The 18618-nt window shown below is 31.0% G+C and overlaps 1 protein-coding gene and 1 long non-coding RNA gene across 2 annotated transcripts; both read right to left on the bottom strand.

The window, feature by feature from the left end:
- Positions 1 to 6717: 6717 nt before the first annotated feature.
- On the bottom strand, positions 6718 to 11842 carry LOC140807800 (uncharacterized). The gene is made up of 3 exons (XR_012112760.1): positions 10813 to 11842; positions 7124 to 7244; positions 6718 to 7033 (listed from the first exon to the last, which is right to left on the bottom strand). It is a non-coding gene; the product is annotated as an uncharacterized lncRNA (long non-coding RNA).
- Positions 11843 to 14139: 2297 nt separating this feature from the next.
- On the bottom strand, positions 14140 to 18326 carry LOC140807211 (glutamate--glyoxylate aminotransferase 2). The gene is made up of 14 exons (XM_073163960.1): positions 18107 to 18326; positions 17186 to 17367; positions 16921 to 16986; positions 16725 to 16842; positions 16439 to 16520; positions 16251 to 16338; positions 16022 to 16180; positions 15771 to 15944; positions 15543 to 15674; positions 15339 to 15404; positions 14941 to 15005; positions 14776 to 14867; positions 14517 to 14673; positions 14140 to 14419 (listed from the first exon to the last, which is right to left on the bottom strand). Exons 2-14 carry the CDS (start codon positions 17300 to 17302, stop codon positions 14290 to 14292), a joined length of 1446 nt encoding a protein of 481 aa, XP_073020061.1. The 5' UTR covers positions 17303 to 17367; positions 18107 to 18326; the 3' UTR covers positions 14140 to 14289.
- Between the last annotated feature and the right edge of the window lie 292 nt (positions 18327 to 18618).

The following is an 18618-nucleotide window of genomic DNA, read 5'->3' as shown; positions in this document are numbered from 1 at the left end:
GTTGGAGATGCCCTTAGATGAATATTCTATCTGATTCAATCTATGTAAAAATAATATTTTTATACTAAAAATATTATTTTTATTTTAAGACCAAATCGATTCGTCTTATAAACATAAATGTGTCATAAATATAGATCTCACGGATATAACCACTTGAACTCTAATAAATATAATGACGTAAATTCCTCAAAAAAAAAACCCCGCCCTCTTCGGCCCCGGGCCTCACATGCAAAAACATGGGGAAAAAAATAAAAATAAAAATGCAGTGTGTAAATTGACAAAAAAAATAAACAAGTATTAATGATTATTATTAAATGAATTAAGGACATTTCTCTTCAATTTATTTTAAATTTCATTAATTAATAAGAAAAACATGGGAAAAAAATTAAAAATAAAAATGGAGTGTGTAAATTCACAAAAAAATAAATATGTATTAATGATTATTATTAAATGATGGTAAGGACATTTATGTAAATTCACAATTCATATTCATATATTTATATAGATATAGAATAGATTAATATGAAAAACATGGGGAAAAAAATAAAAATAAAAATGGAGTGTGTAAATTGACAAAAAAATAAACATGTATTAATGATTATTATTAAATGGGTTAAGGACATTTCTCTTCAATTTATTTTAAATTTCATTAATTAATATGAAAAACATGGGAAAAATTTTTTTATATAGATATAGAATAGATTAATATGAAAAACATGGGGAAAAAAATAAAAATAAAAATGGAGTGTGTAAATTGACAAAAAAAATAAACATGTATTAATGATTATTATTAAATGAATTAAGGACATTTCTCTTCAATTTATTTTAAATTTCATTAATTAATATGAAAAACATGGGAAAAAAATTAAAAAAAAAATGGAGTGTGTAAATTCACAAAAAAATAAATATGTATTAATGATTATTATTAAATGATGATAAGGACATTTATGTAAATTCACAATTCATATTCATATATTTATATAGATATAGATATAGATAGATAGATTAATTAATGAAATTTAAAATAAATTGAAGAGAAATGTCCTTACATTAATTTAATAATAGTCATTAATGCATGTTTATTTATTTATTTTTTTTGTCAATTTACACACTCCATTTTTATTTTTATTTTTTTCCCATGTTTTTCATCTATTAATTAATGAAATTTAAAATAAATTGAAGAGAAAATTTAGCTTTATTTTTTGTTGTAATGAAATTTGCACTCTATTTTTTAAATTTTACGATAGAACTGATACGATATAACTAATACGAAAGTCACAACTAACGAGTTGAATTCGATTATCTATATCTATATCTATATATGAATGTGAATTGTGAATTTACATAAATGTCATTACCTTCATTTAATAACAATCATTAATACATGTTTATTTTTTTTGTGAATGTACACACTCCATTTTTAATTTTTTTTTCCATGTTTTTCATCTATTAATTCATGAAATTTAAAATAAATTAAAGACATTTTATGTATATGTATTCGTTATTAAGTTACATGTGTTGAGTCTTTAGACTCATTAAGTGTGATCGATGCATGTGAGCATATTGATCAGGAGATCGAAGGTGCCGAAGACTGAGTAGGCGAGGCTGGATGTGCACACGCTAACTCGAGCACCTTATTTTTTCCGCACGTTTTCATCTATTAATTAATAAAATCTAAACTAAATTGAAGAAAAATAAAATTTAGCATTCATTTTTTGTGATGAAAATTGTCATCCATTTTTTTTTAAAACTTATATCTATAATGAAATTCAATCTATTATCTATATATTATTATTAATATTACTACTATAAATATATGAGTTTGAATTGTGAATTTACATCTATGTCCTTATCTGCATTAAATAATATTCATTAATACATATCGCTTTGTTTTTTTTTCTTTTCATCTATTAATAAATGAAATCTAAATTGAATTGAAGAAAAATAAAATTTAGCATCAGCCTTCATTCTTCAGTAATACATATTTCTTTTTTGTTTTTTTTTTCATATATTAATTAATTAATAAATTTAATAAATATATGAGTTTGAATTGTGAATTTACATCTATGTCCTTATCTGCATTAAATAATATTCATTAATACATATCGCTTTGTTTTTTTTCTTTTCATCTATTAATAAATGAAATCTAAATTGAATTGAAGAAAAATAAAATTTAGCATCAGCCTTCATTCTTCAGTAATACATATTTCTTTTTTGTTTTTTTTTCATATATTAATTAATAAAATTACTACTATAAATATATGAGTTTGAATTGTGAATTTACATCTATGTCCTTATCTGCATTAAATAATATTCATTAATACATATCGCTTTGTTTTTTTTTCTTTTCATCTATTAATAAATGAAATCTAAATTGAATTGAAGAAAAATAAAATTTAGCATTAGCCTTCATTCTTCAGTAATACATATTTCTTTTTTGTTTTTTGTTTTCATATATTAATTAATTAATAAATTTAATAAATATATGAGTTTGAATTGTGAATTTACATCTATGTCCTTATCTGCATTAAATAATATTCATTAATACATATCGCTTTGTTTTTTTTCTTTTCATCTATTAATAAATGAAATCTAAATTGAATTGAAGAAAAATAAAATTTAGCATCAGCCTTCATTCTTCAGTAATACATATTTCTTTTTTGTTTTTTTTTCATATATTAATTAATAAATTTTAAAATAAATTGAAGAAAAATGAAATTTAGCCTTCTTTTTTTGTGATGAAATTTGCACTCCATTTTAATTTTTTTTTTGTTTTTCATATTTTCCATCTATTAATTAATGGAATTTAAAATAAATTGAAGATAAATGAATTTTAGTCTTCATTTTTTGTTATGAAATTTGTACTCCATTTAAAAAAAAATCATATTTTTAATGAAATTCGAAACGATAATATTAATAAGTATTTTTTTGTTTATTTTCTATCAGCTATTAATGACTTCTAAAATAAATTGAAGAAAAATGAAATTTAGCCACCATTTTTAGAATAAAATTTAAATTTATCTTTATTTTTTGAAATAAAATTTACACTCTATTTTTTAAAAAAATATATATATCTTTAATGAAATTTAAATTAAATAAATGAATAATGAAATTTGCATTTTTGTTTGATTTCTATTTTTTTTATTAAGTAAAGAATTTTTAAATAAATCGAATAAAAATGACGTTTACTATTGTTCAAAATATTATAGTTCTCCAATTTTTAGTAGTTTTTTGTGAAACAGTTTCATTGTTATATAGTTCTGAGAGGGGCTGACCCAGTTATTTCAGGAGTGAAAAATAATTTATTTTTCACGATTCAAGTCAGATATGAGACATGTTTCACAAAATTCACTCGTGAAACAACCTCATAGGAGTTTCTGTGTCAATTTTATTTTTAACTTAAATAAATTAACATCTATGAATAAAAATAATTAATATACTTCTCTTCGCTTATTTGTTTTTCCCATCTATTATTTAATATATTCTAAAATAAATTGAAGAAAAAAAAATTTAGCCATCAGTTTTTATAATGAAATTTAAATTAAGTCTTCATTTTTTGGAATGAAATTCACACATAATTTTTTTTAGAAAATAATATCTTTAATAAAATTTAAAATAATAATAATAATAAATACATACTATATTGTTTGTTTTTTTCCCCAACTATCAATTAATTCTAAATAAAATTTAACAAAATGAAATTTAGCTACCATTTTTTGAAATGGAATTTATACTTTATTTGTTTTAAAAAATATATCTTTAATATAATTTAAAATGAATAGAAGAATAATAAAATTTACAATATATTTTCACAGAATAAATTATATCTTTATTTTAAAAATAATTCTTTTTGTTTGACTTCTCTTTTTTTTTGTTTGATTTATGAATTTTTATAGTTCTCCAATTTTTGATTGGTCTTACGTGAGCTGGTCTTATGGATATATTCTTCAGATGGGCCAACCAGTCAATTTTCAGAGTGAAAAACAATGATTTTTCATGATTATGGTAGGATATGAGACATGTTTTCGTGAAATAGCCTCGTAGGAGTTTTTATGCAATTTTTATTTTAAACTTGAGTAAATTAACATCCATTAATAACTTAAATAATACACGACTAATAAATTTGAAAAGTCTAATAAAATTGTGTGAATTTACATATGTCCTTATTTTCGTTAAATAATATTAATAAATACATGTATTCTTTTGTTCGTTTTCAGATATTAATGAATTTTATAATAAGTGAAGAAAAATGAAATAAAATTTTTGGGAATGAAATTTACAGTTTTTTTTTTAAAAAAATTATATCTTTAATGAAATTTGAAATAAGCGACATAATGTCAGCAGCTTAACTCACGAAAACTTCACATGAGTCACTCATCACAATACTACCCTCACTCTTGCACACTTAACCTAACAAAAATGAATGATAATGAAAGATTTATCTTTTAGTTCGAATGTTGCTTGATCTTTATGTCAAAAGTTATATTTGTTACCCACGACGCAATATTTATTTCTTATAATTGTGATTTACCGTGCAAAGCTCTATACCAAGCAAATAGTGAACATAATGATGATTGCATTGACGTGGCTGTCAATTTTCCAAATTGTAAACCCTATGCATGACAAACACAAAAAATTATTTGGTACAATAAGAAAACACTTCAAAAGAATCAAAATGAGTTTAAATTAATTTTATGTGTAATAATTACTCTTATATACATCAAATGGACAGAAAAAAAGAAATAAAAATGAATTCAAATCGTTTTTGTATAAAACAAATTACCAATACACAACCCAAGTTTTAAATCACACTAAGAAAATGCATTCATTACTTTACTTCTTTATGTTACAGATATAGAATAGCAATCACAATTGAAGATGAAAATGAGATGGCAAGAATAACATTATTTGGAAAAGTTGCAGCGTCTTTTGTTGGATGTTTTATTGAAGATTTAATTCAAATTCATGATCAGGTATAAGATAGAACAAACAATGATTTATATCTACATAAATATTGCATCTAACAATAAAAATTTTCAATGCAGAATTTACTAAATAACTCATATAAAGATTCGCTAAAGCAACCAAGCTCCAAGCTCCACACATTCTTGTTCAAGTTGGATAATTCAGTGGAAACACGTGATGAAGTGTTAAAAATTGTGGCAGAAGCTATTGAGGTACATGAAAATTATCCAACAACAAATGTCAATATCAAGAAATGAAGATCTCGGAAGATTATCAAGCCAACTAAACAAAGCAGTGTACCACCAAAGGTAGAAAAATCAAATGAAATAAACATCAACAAAAACATGAAGATCCATGAAGACGAAGATGAAATATAGATTCGAGATGAAGAGCCAATTGCTGAGTACAAAAAAAGAGATGAAAAGATAAAAACCGACATACACAAAAAAATTTCAAGAGGTCTTCAAATCAAAGACTAGAAAATGTTATGATTTCACTTGTAACCAAATAATTAATTATTTATCTATTAAAAGTTATTCTAATTTCAAAAATAAAATTTAAACAGATTTAAATAAAATAGTCATATACAAAATATATCTATTTCTCAACGTGCAACACACGTGTATTTATCTAGTGACCTAAAATATAGAGAAATTGTCTTTATCTTAATTGATTACGTGGACATAATTTAGAAAAAAGAATTTGACATGCCTAGAAAAGTTCTGGCGACTTGTGCTCGTGGAGATCTCAAATTTGAGACGAGATTTGATTTAAGATTTAAGAGTAATTAATATAATCATCATAAGATTAAACTGTACGTATAATATAGATGTATAAGAAGATAAATACGTATAAAGCAGAGAGTTAGCCATAATTCTTCTGAAACAGGCGTTTGGAAAATCTTTGGTCTTTCCCATGTCGATAGAGATTTGGAGAAGGTGGTTTTCGTTTCCTCGGGGCAGGCGGGCATCGCAGTATTCTCAGGATTTTCGAACTTGGAGAAGTTGGAGTCTTGGAACCATCTCCTTCTTCTCCATGATCTTCATCTTTTTTCTCCGACGCTGTTTCCGCCATTGTCATCGGCTTCATGACTGGACTGCACAGAGATATCACAGCATTAATCCCACGTCTTTCAGGCTCCGCAGTATCTTCCTCGGGTTGATTGATCTTTTCCGAAATACCCATCTTAGATTTTCGGAGAGTTTTGAAAATATATGCAGAAATCGGAATAGGGAGAATCTTGCATGAGATATCTTGAGAGCAAAAGGGTTGGAAAAAGTTGATTTTTTTATTGGTTCGAAGTTGAAGTTTGAGTGACAACGTGACATAAAAAAAATTATCAGAATTGAGTTTTGTAGTGTGTATATATATATATATATATATATATATATATATATATATATATATATATATATATATATATATATATACTAGGATGGAGCACGTGCGTTGCACGTGAAACGTAATTGTCGATGATTTATTTGAAAGGAGTATACATGAATATGTGTATTTTCTGAGTTTGAGTAATATTAACTTTTTTCTTAATGATAATGAAATTTCATGTAATATGTTTGGAACGTTGGATTATGAGCAATTATGTTTTTTTAAGCAACAAAAGTTGAAAGAGGCTCATACATATGTAATGCTCCAAAAGTTATTTTCCCTATTTTTCTTATCTGATTTTAAATTTTCCTAGCAAATCCTTTGAATTGGACGTAGCTTGCGATCTTATCTTTTTTGTATAATCTCTCAATGTTTCATCGTCGTTGATCTCTATTTGCTTCTCTTTTCGTTTGGTGTTTTTGGCGAGTTTTATTGATGATGCATTTGTTCCCTTCTTGTCTTCTATGATGATAGACTGAGATCCTGGCTTACTTTTCTTCGTCAATTTCTGTTTTCTGATCTTCCTTTCTCTGTTCAAATTGTCATCGATTTTGTCAACACCTTCAGCTTCTATAGAACATATGGGTCCACGTTTGTCGATGAAGTGATTTAACTTAAACAAAACTTTGTAGTTTTCATTCAGCAATGCATCAACATGATTTGTAATTGTGGTATCAGGGACAAGCTGAAGGCAATAAGAAACAAAAAAGTTTAGATTTATGTAATGATAAGAATTATTACCTATATGAAATAAATTGTAATATTTTGTTTTTACTTGATTATGAATCTTTATGTAGTCTTCAACAGGATATCCAATTAATGCCTCAACAACTTCTTCAAAGATTGTAATCCTAGCAATATTTGTTCCATCATCCAACAAAAATGATAATCTATACCTAGAAGATTGAATTTGTAGTGTTCAATATCAATGTTAGATATATAAATATATGGCAGATGTAAAAATTTGAATACATAGTATTACCTGGGAACTATCTGGACTTGTAATTTTAAGCAATTTAGATAAGCAAGGCCATTTGACATTTTTGTACCCGCTTTGAGACAATGATCACAAGCTTCGTAGTATGGTAAAGAACCATTCTCAATCTCCTTGATAGTTCCTTGTAAATAGTAATATGCATTCTATATTTGAAAAAAAGTTCAATCATTAATGATAATTTGAATTTGTAATGTTTTTTGTTTTATTTAAGGATGATCATCAACACCGATTAATAAATATGAGTTCTCTACAACTGGAAAAAGCAGACTAAATTCAATAAGACATGTGTAAAAATAAATATTCAAACCTCCATTAAAGTAGCCTCCTTTTTAATCACTTCGTCAATTGTTACACACTTAGAGTCAACAAACATTTTCTTCATCCAAATAGTAATTAGTTTTTCGCGCCTCTCTTCTGCGTCCAACCTGTTATTAATATTTTTTTGAAAACAAGTAATAGATTTTTTTAGGAAAAAGAGAGTGAGTAGTCTGAATATACGAGGAAATTAAATTCATAATTATTGGTGATAGACAAAAATGATGATTAATATCTTTTGACACATATATTAATGTTAATGCGGAGATCTAAACACCAAATTTGAAACTGTTAAAATGAGAAGAAATTTATTTTTTTTGATGAGTTATCAGATCCATGATAGTTGATATAGAGAAGTCGTAATTTACCATGAGTTTGCAGCATCTGTCTGGGTGCATGGAGGGTTGAAAAAAACAGATGTAGTTTGCATTGATTTCAACTGATATACTTCTGTTTGATATTAGATCGGAAAATTGATGGGTTTTGTTCATAACAAACAAATAAACAATGAACATAATGAATTTTACTGTTGTATTCTTGCATCCTCAGGTTGGTAAAAATGATAATTGGGTTCTTCGATTCCATATGCTTCATCATTTGTCCCTCATTGAAAGCAAGGTTGTAATGCCCAAGATTTTATATCGTGTTAAATTACGATTAGTAATTTTTAATCGGGACGATTATGAAAGGGCTAATCGAGACACAAATTAAAAGTTTATATGTGAAGTTGCTGGTGCGAGAGCCGAAGGTCTCGCGCATATGCGCGGAGAGTAAGCGCGCATATGCGCGAGTAGGGCAGAACCCATGGTGCAAAACAGTAGCATCGGCGCACATGCGCGACTATATGCGCGCACATGCGCGAGAGGTCCAGAGAAGTTGGCGCACATGCGCCGAGTAAGGCGCGCATATGCGCGAGTCCCCGTGCAGCTACGCGCCGAGACAGAATATCTCTCGCATATGCGCGAAAGGTGGTCGCGCATATGCGCGAGACGTGCAGTGTGCACATTGAGCCACTCGTCCATTTGCATGTGCTTGTGTGTGTGTGTATATATATCTATATATATATATATATATATATATATATATATATATCCAAACGTAAATCTTTGGAAGGAAAAACGAAATTCAGAGGAAACTTTTGTTCTTTGATTTTAGAATTCGATTCGTGAGAAATCCGGCCGTTAGATTTTAAATCCGACTTCGGAACTGTGTTCCTATCAGCGCAGGCTACTACGGGACGTAAGTTTTACTACGTTTTGACATGTTTTGAAATTATGATGTTGTTAGAATTGAATACACGTCATATATGTTGTTCTTGACATGTTAGACAGCGTAGAATTGAAGTCAGACAACGTTTATATGACAGTCATATCTATACAACAAAAATGGATTATATGGAACAACCCATTGTGAATTCAATGTGCGACGGCGGACTTCAACAATTCTTCCATCATTTCTTCTTCGGTATATCGGATACCCATCTCTCCCTTGCAATGATTGATTTGAAAAAGGACGAGGATAATGGCTTTTGCATTTTCCATTTATCATACAAGGACATTTTTTGTCCAGCAAGCCACACGGGCCATGCATCATATGCCTCGTCACCAAATGAAAGAGCTTTGGGAAACGATTCTCATCCGGAATCTCAGCAACAACATACGAATCAAACATTTCAGGCGAACTAATCTTGGAATCGGTGGATAAGATAAGAAGCATGTGGCAATGTGGCAGACCTCGTTTCTGGAATTCAATAACATAAACATATGCAGCAACGCGGCCGAATATACATTTTTTGAGGACTTGGTCTTTTAGATCAATCAACTTCGAACGAAAAACTCGCAAAACAAGATCCGGCCGATCATGTGCAAATTGACCATCAAATAGATTTTCTTTAATTTCTTTCCATTCGGGATTGCAAGTAATCGTAAGAAACAAGTCTGGTTTCCCAAACGCTTTGACCAAGGCAATAACATCAAGATATCTTTTGCGCATATCTCTTGGGCCTCCAATAAACGACGTAGGGAGAACAATACGGTGACCAATCTCGCTACCGCGGGTCTCTCCACCAACAACGCTGTCGACTATCCCTTGATACATCTCTGATCTGATTTCTGTTTGATTTCGTCTGTAGTAATCGAGGCGAGTTGTCTCCAATTTAATGTACATATCAACAATATATTGTTGCAACAGTCTACCACCATATAACAGAATAGATGAATCATTATCTCTGATTTGTAACCGATAGCAATAATGCTCCCTGCATGACACCATTCTATCATTTTTGCCACGAATAATCGCTACAATCAAAAGAATCCATATTAAAAGAGCAAATGAAAGTATGTTTGGAAAAAGAGAGAAGATATCAATGATTGAACAACATATTCAATTAGTATAAGCAAATATGTAAAAAACTTAATTTATCAAGGACGAGCTCAGTTTTTTACCTCGGTGTTGGGCAACTCATTTATATTTCCTTTGGGCTAAATTTATACTGTAAAAAATTGTTGGCCGAAATAGGTGACCTATAATTGTCTTTTATGTCATGATAATATATTTTAATCTTGAAAATTATATAAAAATACAGGGCCACCTATTTTGCATCCTAGATTACTTCACATATATTTCAATCTTGAAAATGATTGAAATACTCCATGCTGGTCTTTCTATTTTGCTAATATCTCTATTAGTTTGTCATATTATATTTATTTTAATAATATAATTGTTTCGCAATACACCTACTTAATTGTCTAACTAATGGCCAAATAATTTCTTCTCGTTTTTTTAAATATATTAAAGGATTGGTTTGTCTATGTAATTTTAAATTTTCGTCATATTTAAAAAAATTGAAATTTTAGTTGCATTCTATATACCTAAAAATTTAAGGGTAACTCCATTGTTCAAAGAACAAATATTGGGAAACAAATTGATATGCTGAAGTATTTTATTAGAATAAAATATGCATATTCACATTATGACATAAGTAAATTAATTTACACGTTAATATGCAGATGTAATTTGTTCAAGTAATTATTCAATTTCAGTTGTTTAAAAAGCACAATTGACAATTTGATTTTTAATAATTATCAACTATACCATATAATGACGTAATTTTAAATATTTTCTACCTTATATTAAATTTCTCATAAACTCACCTCGGCTTTCACCGCCAACATACTGAGGAAGGGAAGGAAATCCAGAAGTAGATGCCAAGTTAATTATTGCCAAAAGAAGCAGGACTATGATCAATTCCAGATTTCAGAATGTGTTGTTGCCAACCAACATCACCATAGGGGAAAAACAACGGATATTGTAGTGGATCATAGCAGCCAAAGTAAGGTTTTATCATATGCATATGTCCATCATATGCGTGAACAACAATATCTCGGTCATAAGGAATATTAGCATTGTCATTACCCTGCACCCATATAGCAGCAACCTGATCGGCGGATGGGCTATTATAACGCTTATGATCGATAGAAACATCTTTGCTAATGTGCAACCTCAGATTCTTTACAGAAGGATATTGCTTAATCCTCTTTAGGAGCTGAGCATAGGGATTCACTTTTAATATATCCATCAACAAAGCCATGGTAGATTCATTGACGGCTTCTTCACCAACAACAGATATTCTATTACGCAGCTCATTGTCACTGTCCCAAAAATAAAGTTGGAAATATTTAGGACCATCATCGCTGGGCACAAGAGGTGGCAAAGAATGAAACACTTGTCCCGACACACGAAATGTATACACTCCACGATTAAGAGACGCAAGATCTTTATCAAGGCGAACTACGAATGATGTGAAAGAAAACAAACTATTATACAACCGAATTTTTCGGCGAAACGAAATAGCTAAAGGACACGATACATCAGTAAATAAATCACGAAGACGCGATGGGATAATAGGGGAAGTGAGCTGAATTTTGCCAGAACCACAACAAAACGTAGGGGATTCATGTGGAAACCTCCATGCTCCACAATAGCGACATTTTGGAACCACGGGGAAATTCTGCAAGTGATCGATGTCCTGCTCGATAACTTGAGGAAAACAAAAAAGTGATAAAATATACAAGGAGGGATTCCAGAAAAACAACATTCATATGAAAAAACAAGGAAATCAACCAATACCAAGAATATGAAAACAAAACATACAATGGATTAAGCATCCTCGACCAATAGACGAACTACCCATTGAACAACCTGTGATTTGAAGATAACAGAGATGAAAGCATTTGTGAAACCCATGAATCCATTTCGGATTTTAAGAACTATAATTACAGAAGCTAACCAGTCGTAGTAGAAAGTGTGTTCTCGCAACTCGACGAATTGTCCAACATTTCACTGCCAAAACACGAGGGAATGGGTAAGGAAGAGCTAAAGAATAAAAACCAGTACAACACCAAGGAAGATGCGAGCAAGAGAATGGGAGAAAGTAACACACCAACTGCTGCTTTTAAAAATGGAAAAGAACGGGAAGCCATAAAAATGAATGAAACAAAGTAAACAAGAGCAACACCTGGAGACGAAAGTAGACGTCGGTCTATGCTTTCGACCACGAGCCATGACTGGCAACAAAAGACAAGCGTGAAATAGGGTGGAGTGACGGCAGAGAAGTAGAAGCCACATGCAGCCAAGGAACAAAAACGAATTTGTGTATGAGGTGCTGGAGGCAAATAGACGTACAACCAACATAACAACAATAAGGAGTCAGAACTTACACACAGATATTAATTACCCATTATCACATAAACATTATTTATTGATTAATAATTAATATGAGTATTAATAATATTAATTAATAATACTGAAACTGTAGCGAAAAAAGAAAGCTCTTGGAGTGAAGGGAAGCCAACAAGTCGGATAATTAAGTAATAATTACTATTATTATTAAAACACAATTAATAAATAATAATACTTAAATACTTAAAATATTGGAATATTAAAGTGTTGGAATATTAATAACTAATATTAATAAAATAATAATAATACATCATTAAAACACAATTAATAAATAATAATACGTACATACTTAAAATATTGGAACATTAAAGTGTTGAAATATTAATAACTAATATTAATAAAAAATAATAATACATTGTTAAAACACAATTAATAAATTACTTAAAATATTGGAATATTTAAGTGTTGGAATATTAATAACTAATACTTAGAGAGAAAGGGCAATGAGGTAAAAACACGAATACTAAAAGGGCAATGATTGAATAACAATACCTAAAAAGTTGGAAGAAGAAAAGGACAATAAGGTAAAAACACAATTAAAACTGCTATATTTATGCCAAAACACGAGGGAATGGGTAAGGAAGAGCTAAAGAATAAAAACCAGTACAACACCAAGGAAGATGCGAGCAAGAGAATGGGAGAAAGTAACACACCAACTGCTGCTTTTAAAAATGGAAAAGAACGGGAAGCCATAAAAATGAATGAAACAAAGTAAACAAGAGCAACACCTGGAGACGAAAGTAGACGTCGGTCTATGCTTTCGACCACGAGCCATGACTGGCAACAAAAGACAAGCGTGAAATAGGGTGGAGTGACGGCAGAGAAGTAGAAGCCATATGCAGCCAAGGAACAAAAACGAATTTGTGTATGAGGTGCTGGAGGCAAATAGACGTACAAACCAACATAACAACAATAAGGAGTCAGAACTTACACACAGATATTAATTACCCATTATCACATAAACATTATTTATTGATTAATAATTAATATGAGTATTAATAATATTAATTAATAATACTGAAACTGTAGCGAAAAAAGAAAGCTCTTGGAGTGAAGGGAAGCCAACAAGTCGGATAATTAAGTAATAATTACTATTATTATTAAAACACAATTAATAAATAATAATACTTAAATACTTAAAATATTGGAATATTAAAGTGTTGGAATATTAATAACTAATATTAATAAAATAATAATAATACATCATTAAAACACAATTAATAAATAATAATACGTACATACTTAAAATATTGGAACATTAAAGTGTTGAAATATTAATAACTAATATTAAAAAATAATAATAATACATTGTTAAAACACGATTAATAAATTACTTAAAATATTGGAATATTTAAGTGTTGGAATATTAATAACTAATACTTAGAGAGAAAGGGCAATGAGGTAAAAACACGAATACTAAAAGGGCAATGATTGAATAACAATACCTAAAAAGTTGGAAGAAGAAAAGGACAGTAAGGTAAAAACACAATTAAAACTGCTATATTTATAAGGATATAGATATAGATATAGATATATATATAGTCCTGGCCGAGTAAGGCGGGGACGGATTGGGCCGTTTCGCCTGTTGTTTCCTTCAAGCTACGAAATTCTTAAGAATTAATTGTCAAGTTAATGATATCATAAGTTCTTTTAATCCTATTTTAATTGATGGATACGAGAGTGTAACAATTGAGTCTCGAACTCGTGACGTCCGAATTATAATATTCGACAGAGCTGAGTTAGTTTACAATCTATGAAGCATAAGGTAACCGTAAGATTCATGTCTTTTTGAGCAAGATGAGAAAAAACACAATAGTATATGATAAACTTTTGAACAGGTAGCGTGAAATTCACTACGGGAAGGCAATATGCAAGACGTTACAACCCTTTTACATTCTGGAATAGCCTCTGTAGTCTTCATACTGCTCCATGAATTCGTCGTTGAATTTCTTGAAACTCGCCATAATTTCAGGCATATCTTCCTCAGCCGGTAAGATGGTGGTTCTCAAATGAAAAACCCTGATTACAGATTGCTCAATTAAGCTTCGTTTCAAATGCAATTATCATAAACTAGACTACAAGGACTCAAATATTGGTGAAGTGTGGATAAACTCACCCTTCCTTTTGCCCAAAACCTGAACCAGGGACCGTGGAAATGCCTGTGGCTTCAAGAAGTTTGAGACAGTAGAAAACATCAGGTACTTTACCAGCCTTTTTAGCAACCTCGATCGCTTTCGGGGGTAAGCGTATTTGTGGGAAAGAATACATGGCACCTGGGTTTACATTTTGACTCGAATCAATAAATTTTCTTCAGTCAAGAGAAAGGAAAACTATAGGTGATTGATTGATTTCATCATCTCTTAAGTGTACTGTACCTTCTGTAAAATTGCAAACAACATTTCTACAGCTATTGAATCCATCTGTCATTATCCGAGCCCTCTTCCTCAATGACTCGAGGATACCTTTGCTGAATAGAGACCAAAAAACAATCATGAGAAGTCCCACATTTGCATATAAGATTATGGATACAAGAAGCATACCTCTCCCTGATAAATTTTTCGTACGAGATATCCCCAGGTTTAAGAGGATTCACCATAAGTCCCATCTGCATATTGAATAATATAACAAACAAGATTTTATCTCCGTTTTTTGAAAATGTAAGCCAGAGAAATGACCTTAACAGATGCATAACCTAATATAAGTTCATAATGTGCGCTTAGATTGATGAATTTGATTTGGAGAAAAGTATCTTGATTCGATGAATGGATGTCAAATGAATTTCATCTTAACTTTATATATAGTGTACTACTGGACTTGAAATTCACTTAAATTTATCAATCCAAATAAGTCAAGGAATTTCAAAATCATCGTTTCAAATCTATCGACCAATCACAACGAAAGTGTAACTAACAAACAAATACGACATCATTTGACTTACAAATATTTGTCCAGGGACAGTAGGACTAAGAGATATGGAGGAAACCTTGTATATCTCCTCTACTGTCTGAAACAACCAAAGGCACAAGCATGAGAAAGGAACTAAAAAACTGTATGTATATAAACTAATATCAACAGACATATTGCTAGATTAAGGCCATAAAACTTTGAAATGTTAAGAAATATCTAATATTTTGATTTAAACCTTTGGAGATATATTGGTCATCTCGAAGTATCCACCACGTTGCCCGCATTCTCCAAAATAACCTTTCGAGACAGTGTGAAAAGAAACAAGTTCAATCTCTTTGCTCATTGGTGGTCCCATATCCATCAGAACCTTTCGAGTATTGTATGACGAGAAGCCATCAGAGCATAAAAGATATAAGAAAATTATGCGATAGCATTTAACATCAGTTTATCAGATTATAAATACCTTTCTTGCACTTATGAAAGGGCGCTCATCTTGGTACACATTTTGTTGATAAACTTCATCACCAATCAATACCAAATTGTTTTGGTAACAGAATTTCAACACTTCTCTGAGATTTGCTGCACTCAGACACTGTCCAGTCGGGTTTCCGGGGTTTATGATCACCATGGCTCTTACCTTACCACAACCAAAAAGTTAGAAGATGCAAAATAGTAAAATACATCAGATTATTTTACGTCAATGATAATGCTTACAGTAATTCCTTGAGACCGAGCTTTTGCAATGGACTGATTAAGGTTCACAATGTCAAGACCCCAATTTGCAGACTCTTCAAGATAATATGGAACCAGAGAACCACCCAGTAAAGATATTGTGGCCGAGTAAAGAGGATATTGTGGGACAGGGACCAAAATCTATGAAACAAAATTTTTAGCAATCTAGCATAAAATACGCATGGGCACAAGAAGATCCAAGGAAAATTACCCCATCAACAGGGCCACGAATAATGGCATTTAAAATCTGCATAACTCCTTTGCTGGCACCGTCTGTCAGAAATATGAGTTCCGGATCACTGCATTAATGCAACAATTTAAATAATCATTTTGAATTCAATAAATCCAGTATAAAAAAGCCTTAACTAAAGCATTGTTCAAGTATTACAAGTTTACAACCTTTGATATCCATCACGTCTCTCAATGAACTCTGCGACTTCTTTCCTTACTCCAGGAAGTCCACGTGAATCGCTGTAAGCACCTGAGATCAATTAAAAATATTTGATTGGTCTTAACTTAAACCATGTTCCACGTTACAATGACCCACTAAATAATGTCATGGATAATAATGAATTCAGGTATTCTTGATGCATTTCCTTTTTTGAAAAGTCAATCTTGACAAGACATGTGGATTCAAATTACTTTTTATATAACAGAACAAAAATTGAAAATTTCCAAATCTTACCTAGACCCCCTGAAGTCATTGAAAGATAATGCTTGGCTCTAGCAATAGCATCAGCGGGAAATAAGAGCCCCACATTTGGATCATCGAGTAGGAATGGAGCTTGGCAGAGTGCAACCACCTGCGTCGTTCTTTCTTTTCAATTAACAAACCCCCAGTGGCAAAAACGAAAGATACACACACACACTCTCTCTCAAACCTGCCGAGGAAAGGTCAGAGGTTTCTGCCCAAGAGCATGAGGATTGCCAACATTGGTGAATATGATCTGCATTAAGAATAACAAGATTATGAGACCGGGAAAAAGCACCAGTAGATAATTCTTTTAGTTTATTTTCTGCAGAATACTATCATTTATATTCAGCCACTAACGTTCATTATATTTGAAACTATTTTCAAGAGGATAAAAAAGGCAGTTTGTAACAAAATGGTACTGTAAGTCCTGAGTTATAACAAGTAAAATTTACCTTCTTCCCTTCCTTCTGAAGCTCAGAAGCACGAAGATACAGCTCTCCTCGGACAGCATACTGACATTTCTTGACATTTTCATTCAAATTCTCGTAATCCATTGACTTGGACGACATGATGCAGTACGAGCTTTCTCACAACCGGGCAAATTACCAGATGTGGAGGCCTAATTGCTATGCACCTGAAATTTGTGTTCATTTATCTGGTTTTGGGAATAAGTGTGAACATGCAAGACAAATGATGAGAATGGCCCAAACTCGCATTACCAATAGGATCTTTTGCTTCACCCATAAACAGAGATGCACACTCTTTCATGGTATCCCATTTACGAGAAAGATTTTCAAACAAATGCATATAAAAAGTCAACAGATTGCTAAAGAATCAAGAAATTTCAAAAGGAACGAGCTTTCTTAAACGAAAGATTAATTCAGTGCAATTTAATCAAGTGCCATCCAAGAATTCCAGACCAAGTAAGATATACGGGAAAATTGATCACAAAGGAAAAAAGAAACACAAACACCACGCAAATCATTCTCCATGTAAAAGATGACATCGAATACATCTTTTTCTTCAAGTTGAGCTCCAATTGAATCACATTTAAACGGGGGCATACCAAATGGGACGGTGGATTCTACCACACCAACATCAAAAGAATGAATTTAATGCATGAATCTTCTAAAACAATTAAGTTACGCCTCGATTCCGTCGAGACACACTCCCGGGTTTCTGGGTCGGCACCCACAAAAAACACACAACCGATCAAGAAAATAAGGGGAAAAAAACGATCTTTTTCGTCTCTCTCGAGACTGATTTCCCCCCTGAACAAAAAAAGCACCAAAATTGACATGATTGAGCACTACTAAACATCTTCTTGATGCATTTAGTTTTCTCACGAACATGTCCACAGTTAAAGTAGCTACCTCTGAAGCTCTCCTGGGTGGACTCTGTCACATAAAAACCCACTAAAATAAAAATGATGTTTTATATTTTTGGGTATGTATATTTGTAAAGTGGATAGTCATGTTTATGTGGCAACATGAGAAGACATATATTCTGGGGCAGAACCACAACCACTGAAGAGGATTGGATGGATTTTTTTGGAATTTTGGGGAATTGCTTTGAGTTTGTGATAGAAGAAGAGTGGCTCTACTTCAATTCGAACTCAGTTCTTATTTGCGGATGCTGCTGCTCGTTCAAATTTAATCTTATACATAATAATTTTGGCAATACAGGCAAATACAAAACATTTCTAAATCGTCGGGCCGCAACCCACTATCAGCGGGTGCAATGGACAATCATTTTGGTTGATTGAAAAATGAGGAGTGTTCAAAATTTGCATAAAACCGAACACTAAATCGAATCGGAAACTGAATTTTATAATTCGTATATAAACCGAAAATTTATTTGGTTCGGTTTCGGATTATATATGTCA

This window comes from Primulina eburnea, chromosome 12, assembly GCF_022965805.1.
Source record: "Primulina eburnea isolate SZY01 chromosome 12, ASM2296580v1, whole genome shotgun sequence".
In the NCBI taxonomy this organism is placed as follows: Eukaryota; Viridiplantae; Streptophyta; class Magnoliopsida; order Lamiales; family Gesneriaceae; genus Primulina; species Primulina eburnea.
This window is presented reverse-complemented; position numbering and strand designations above follow the sequence as displayed.

What these genes read in the sequence shown, in the direction of transcription:
- LOC140807211 (XM_073163960.1), bottom strand. Translation starts at nt 17,302, where the DNA reads ATGTCGTCCAAGTCAATGGATTACGAGAATTTGAATGAAAATGTCAAG. An exon ending in AATGACTTCAGGGGGTCTAG is followed by an intron (nt 16,521 to 16,724) that starts GTAAGATTTGGA and finishes AATTGATCTCAG; the next exon opens with GTGCTTACAGCGATTCACGT. An exon ending in TTCGTGGCCCTGTTGATGGG is followed by an intron (nt 16,181 to 16,250) that starts GTAATTTTCCTT and finishes TTTGTTTCATAG; the next exon opens with ATTTTGGTCCCTGTCCCACA.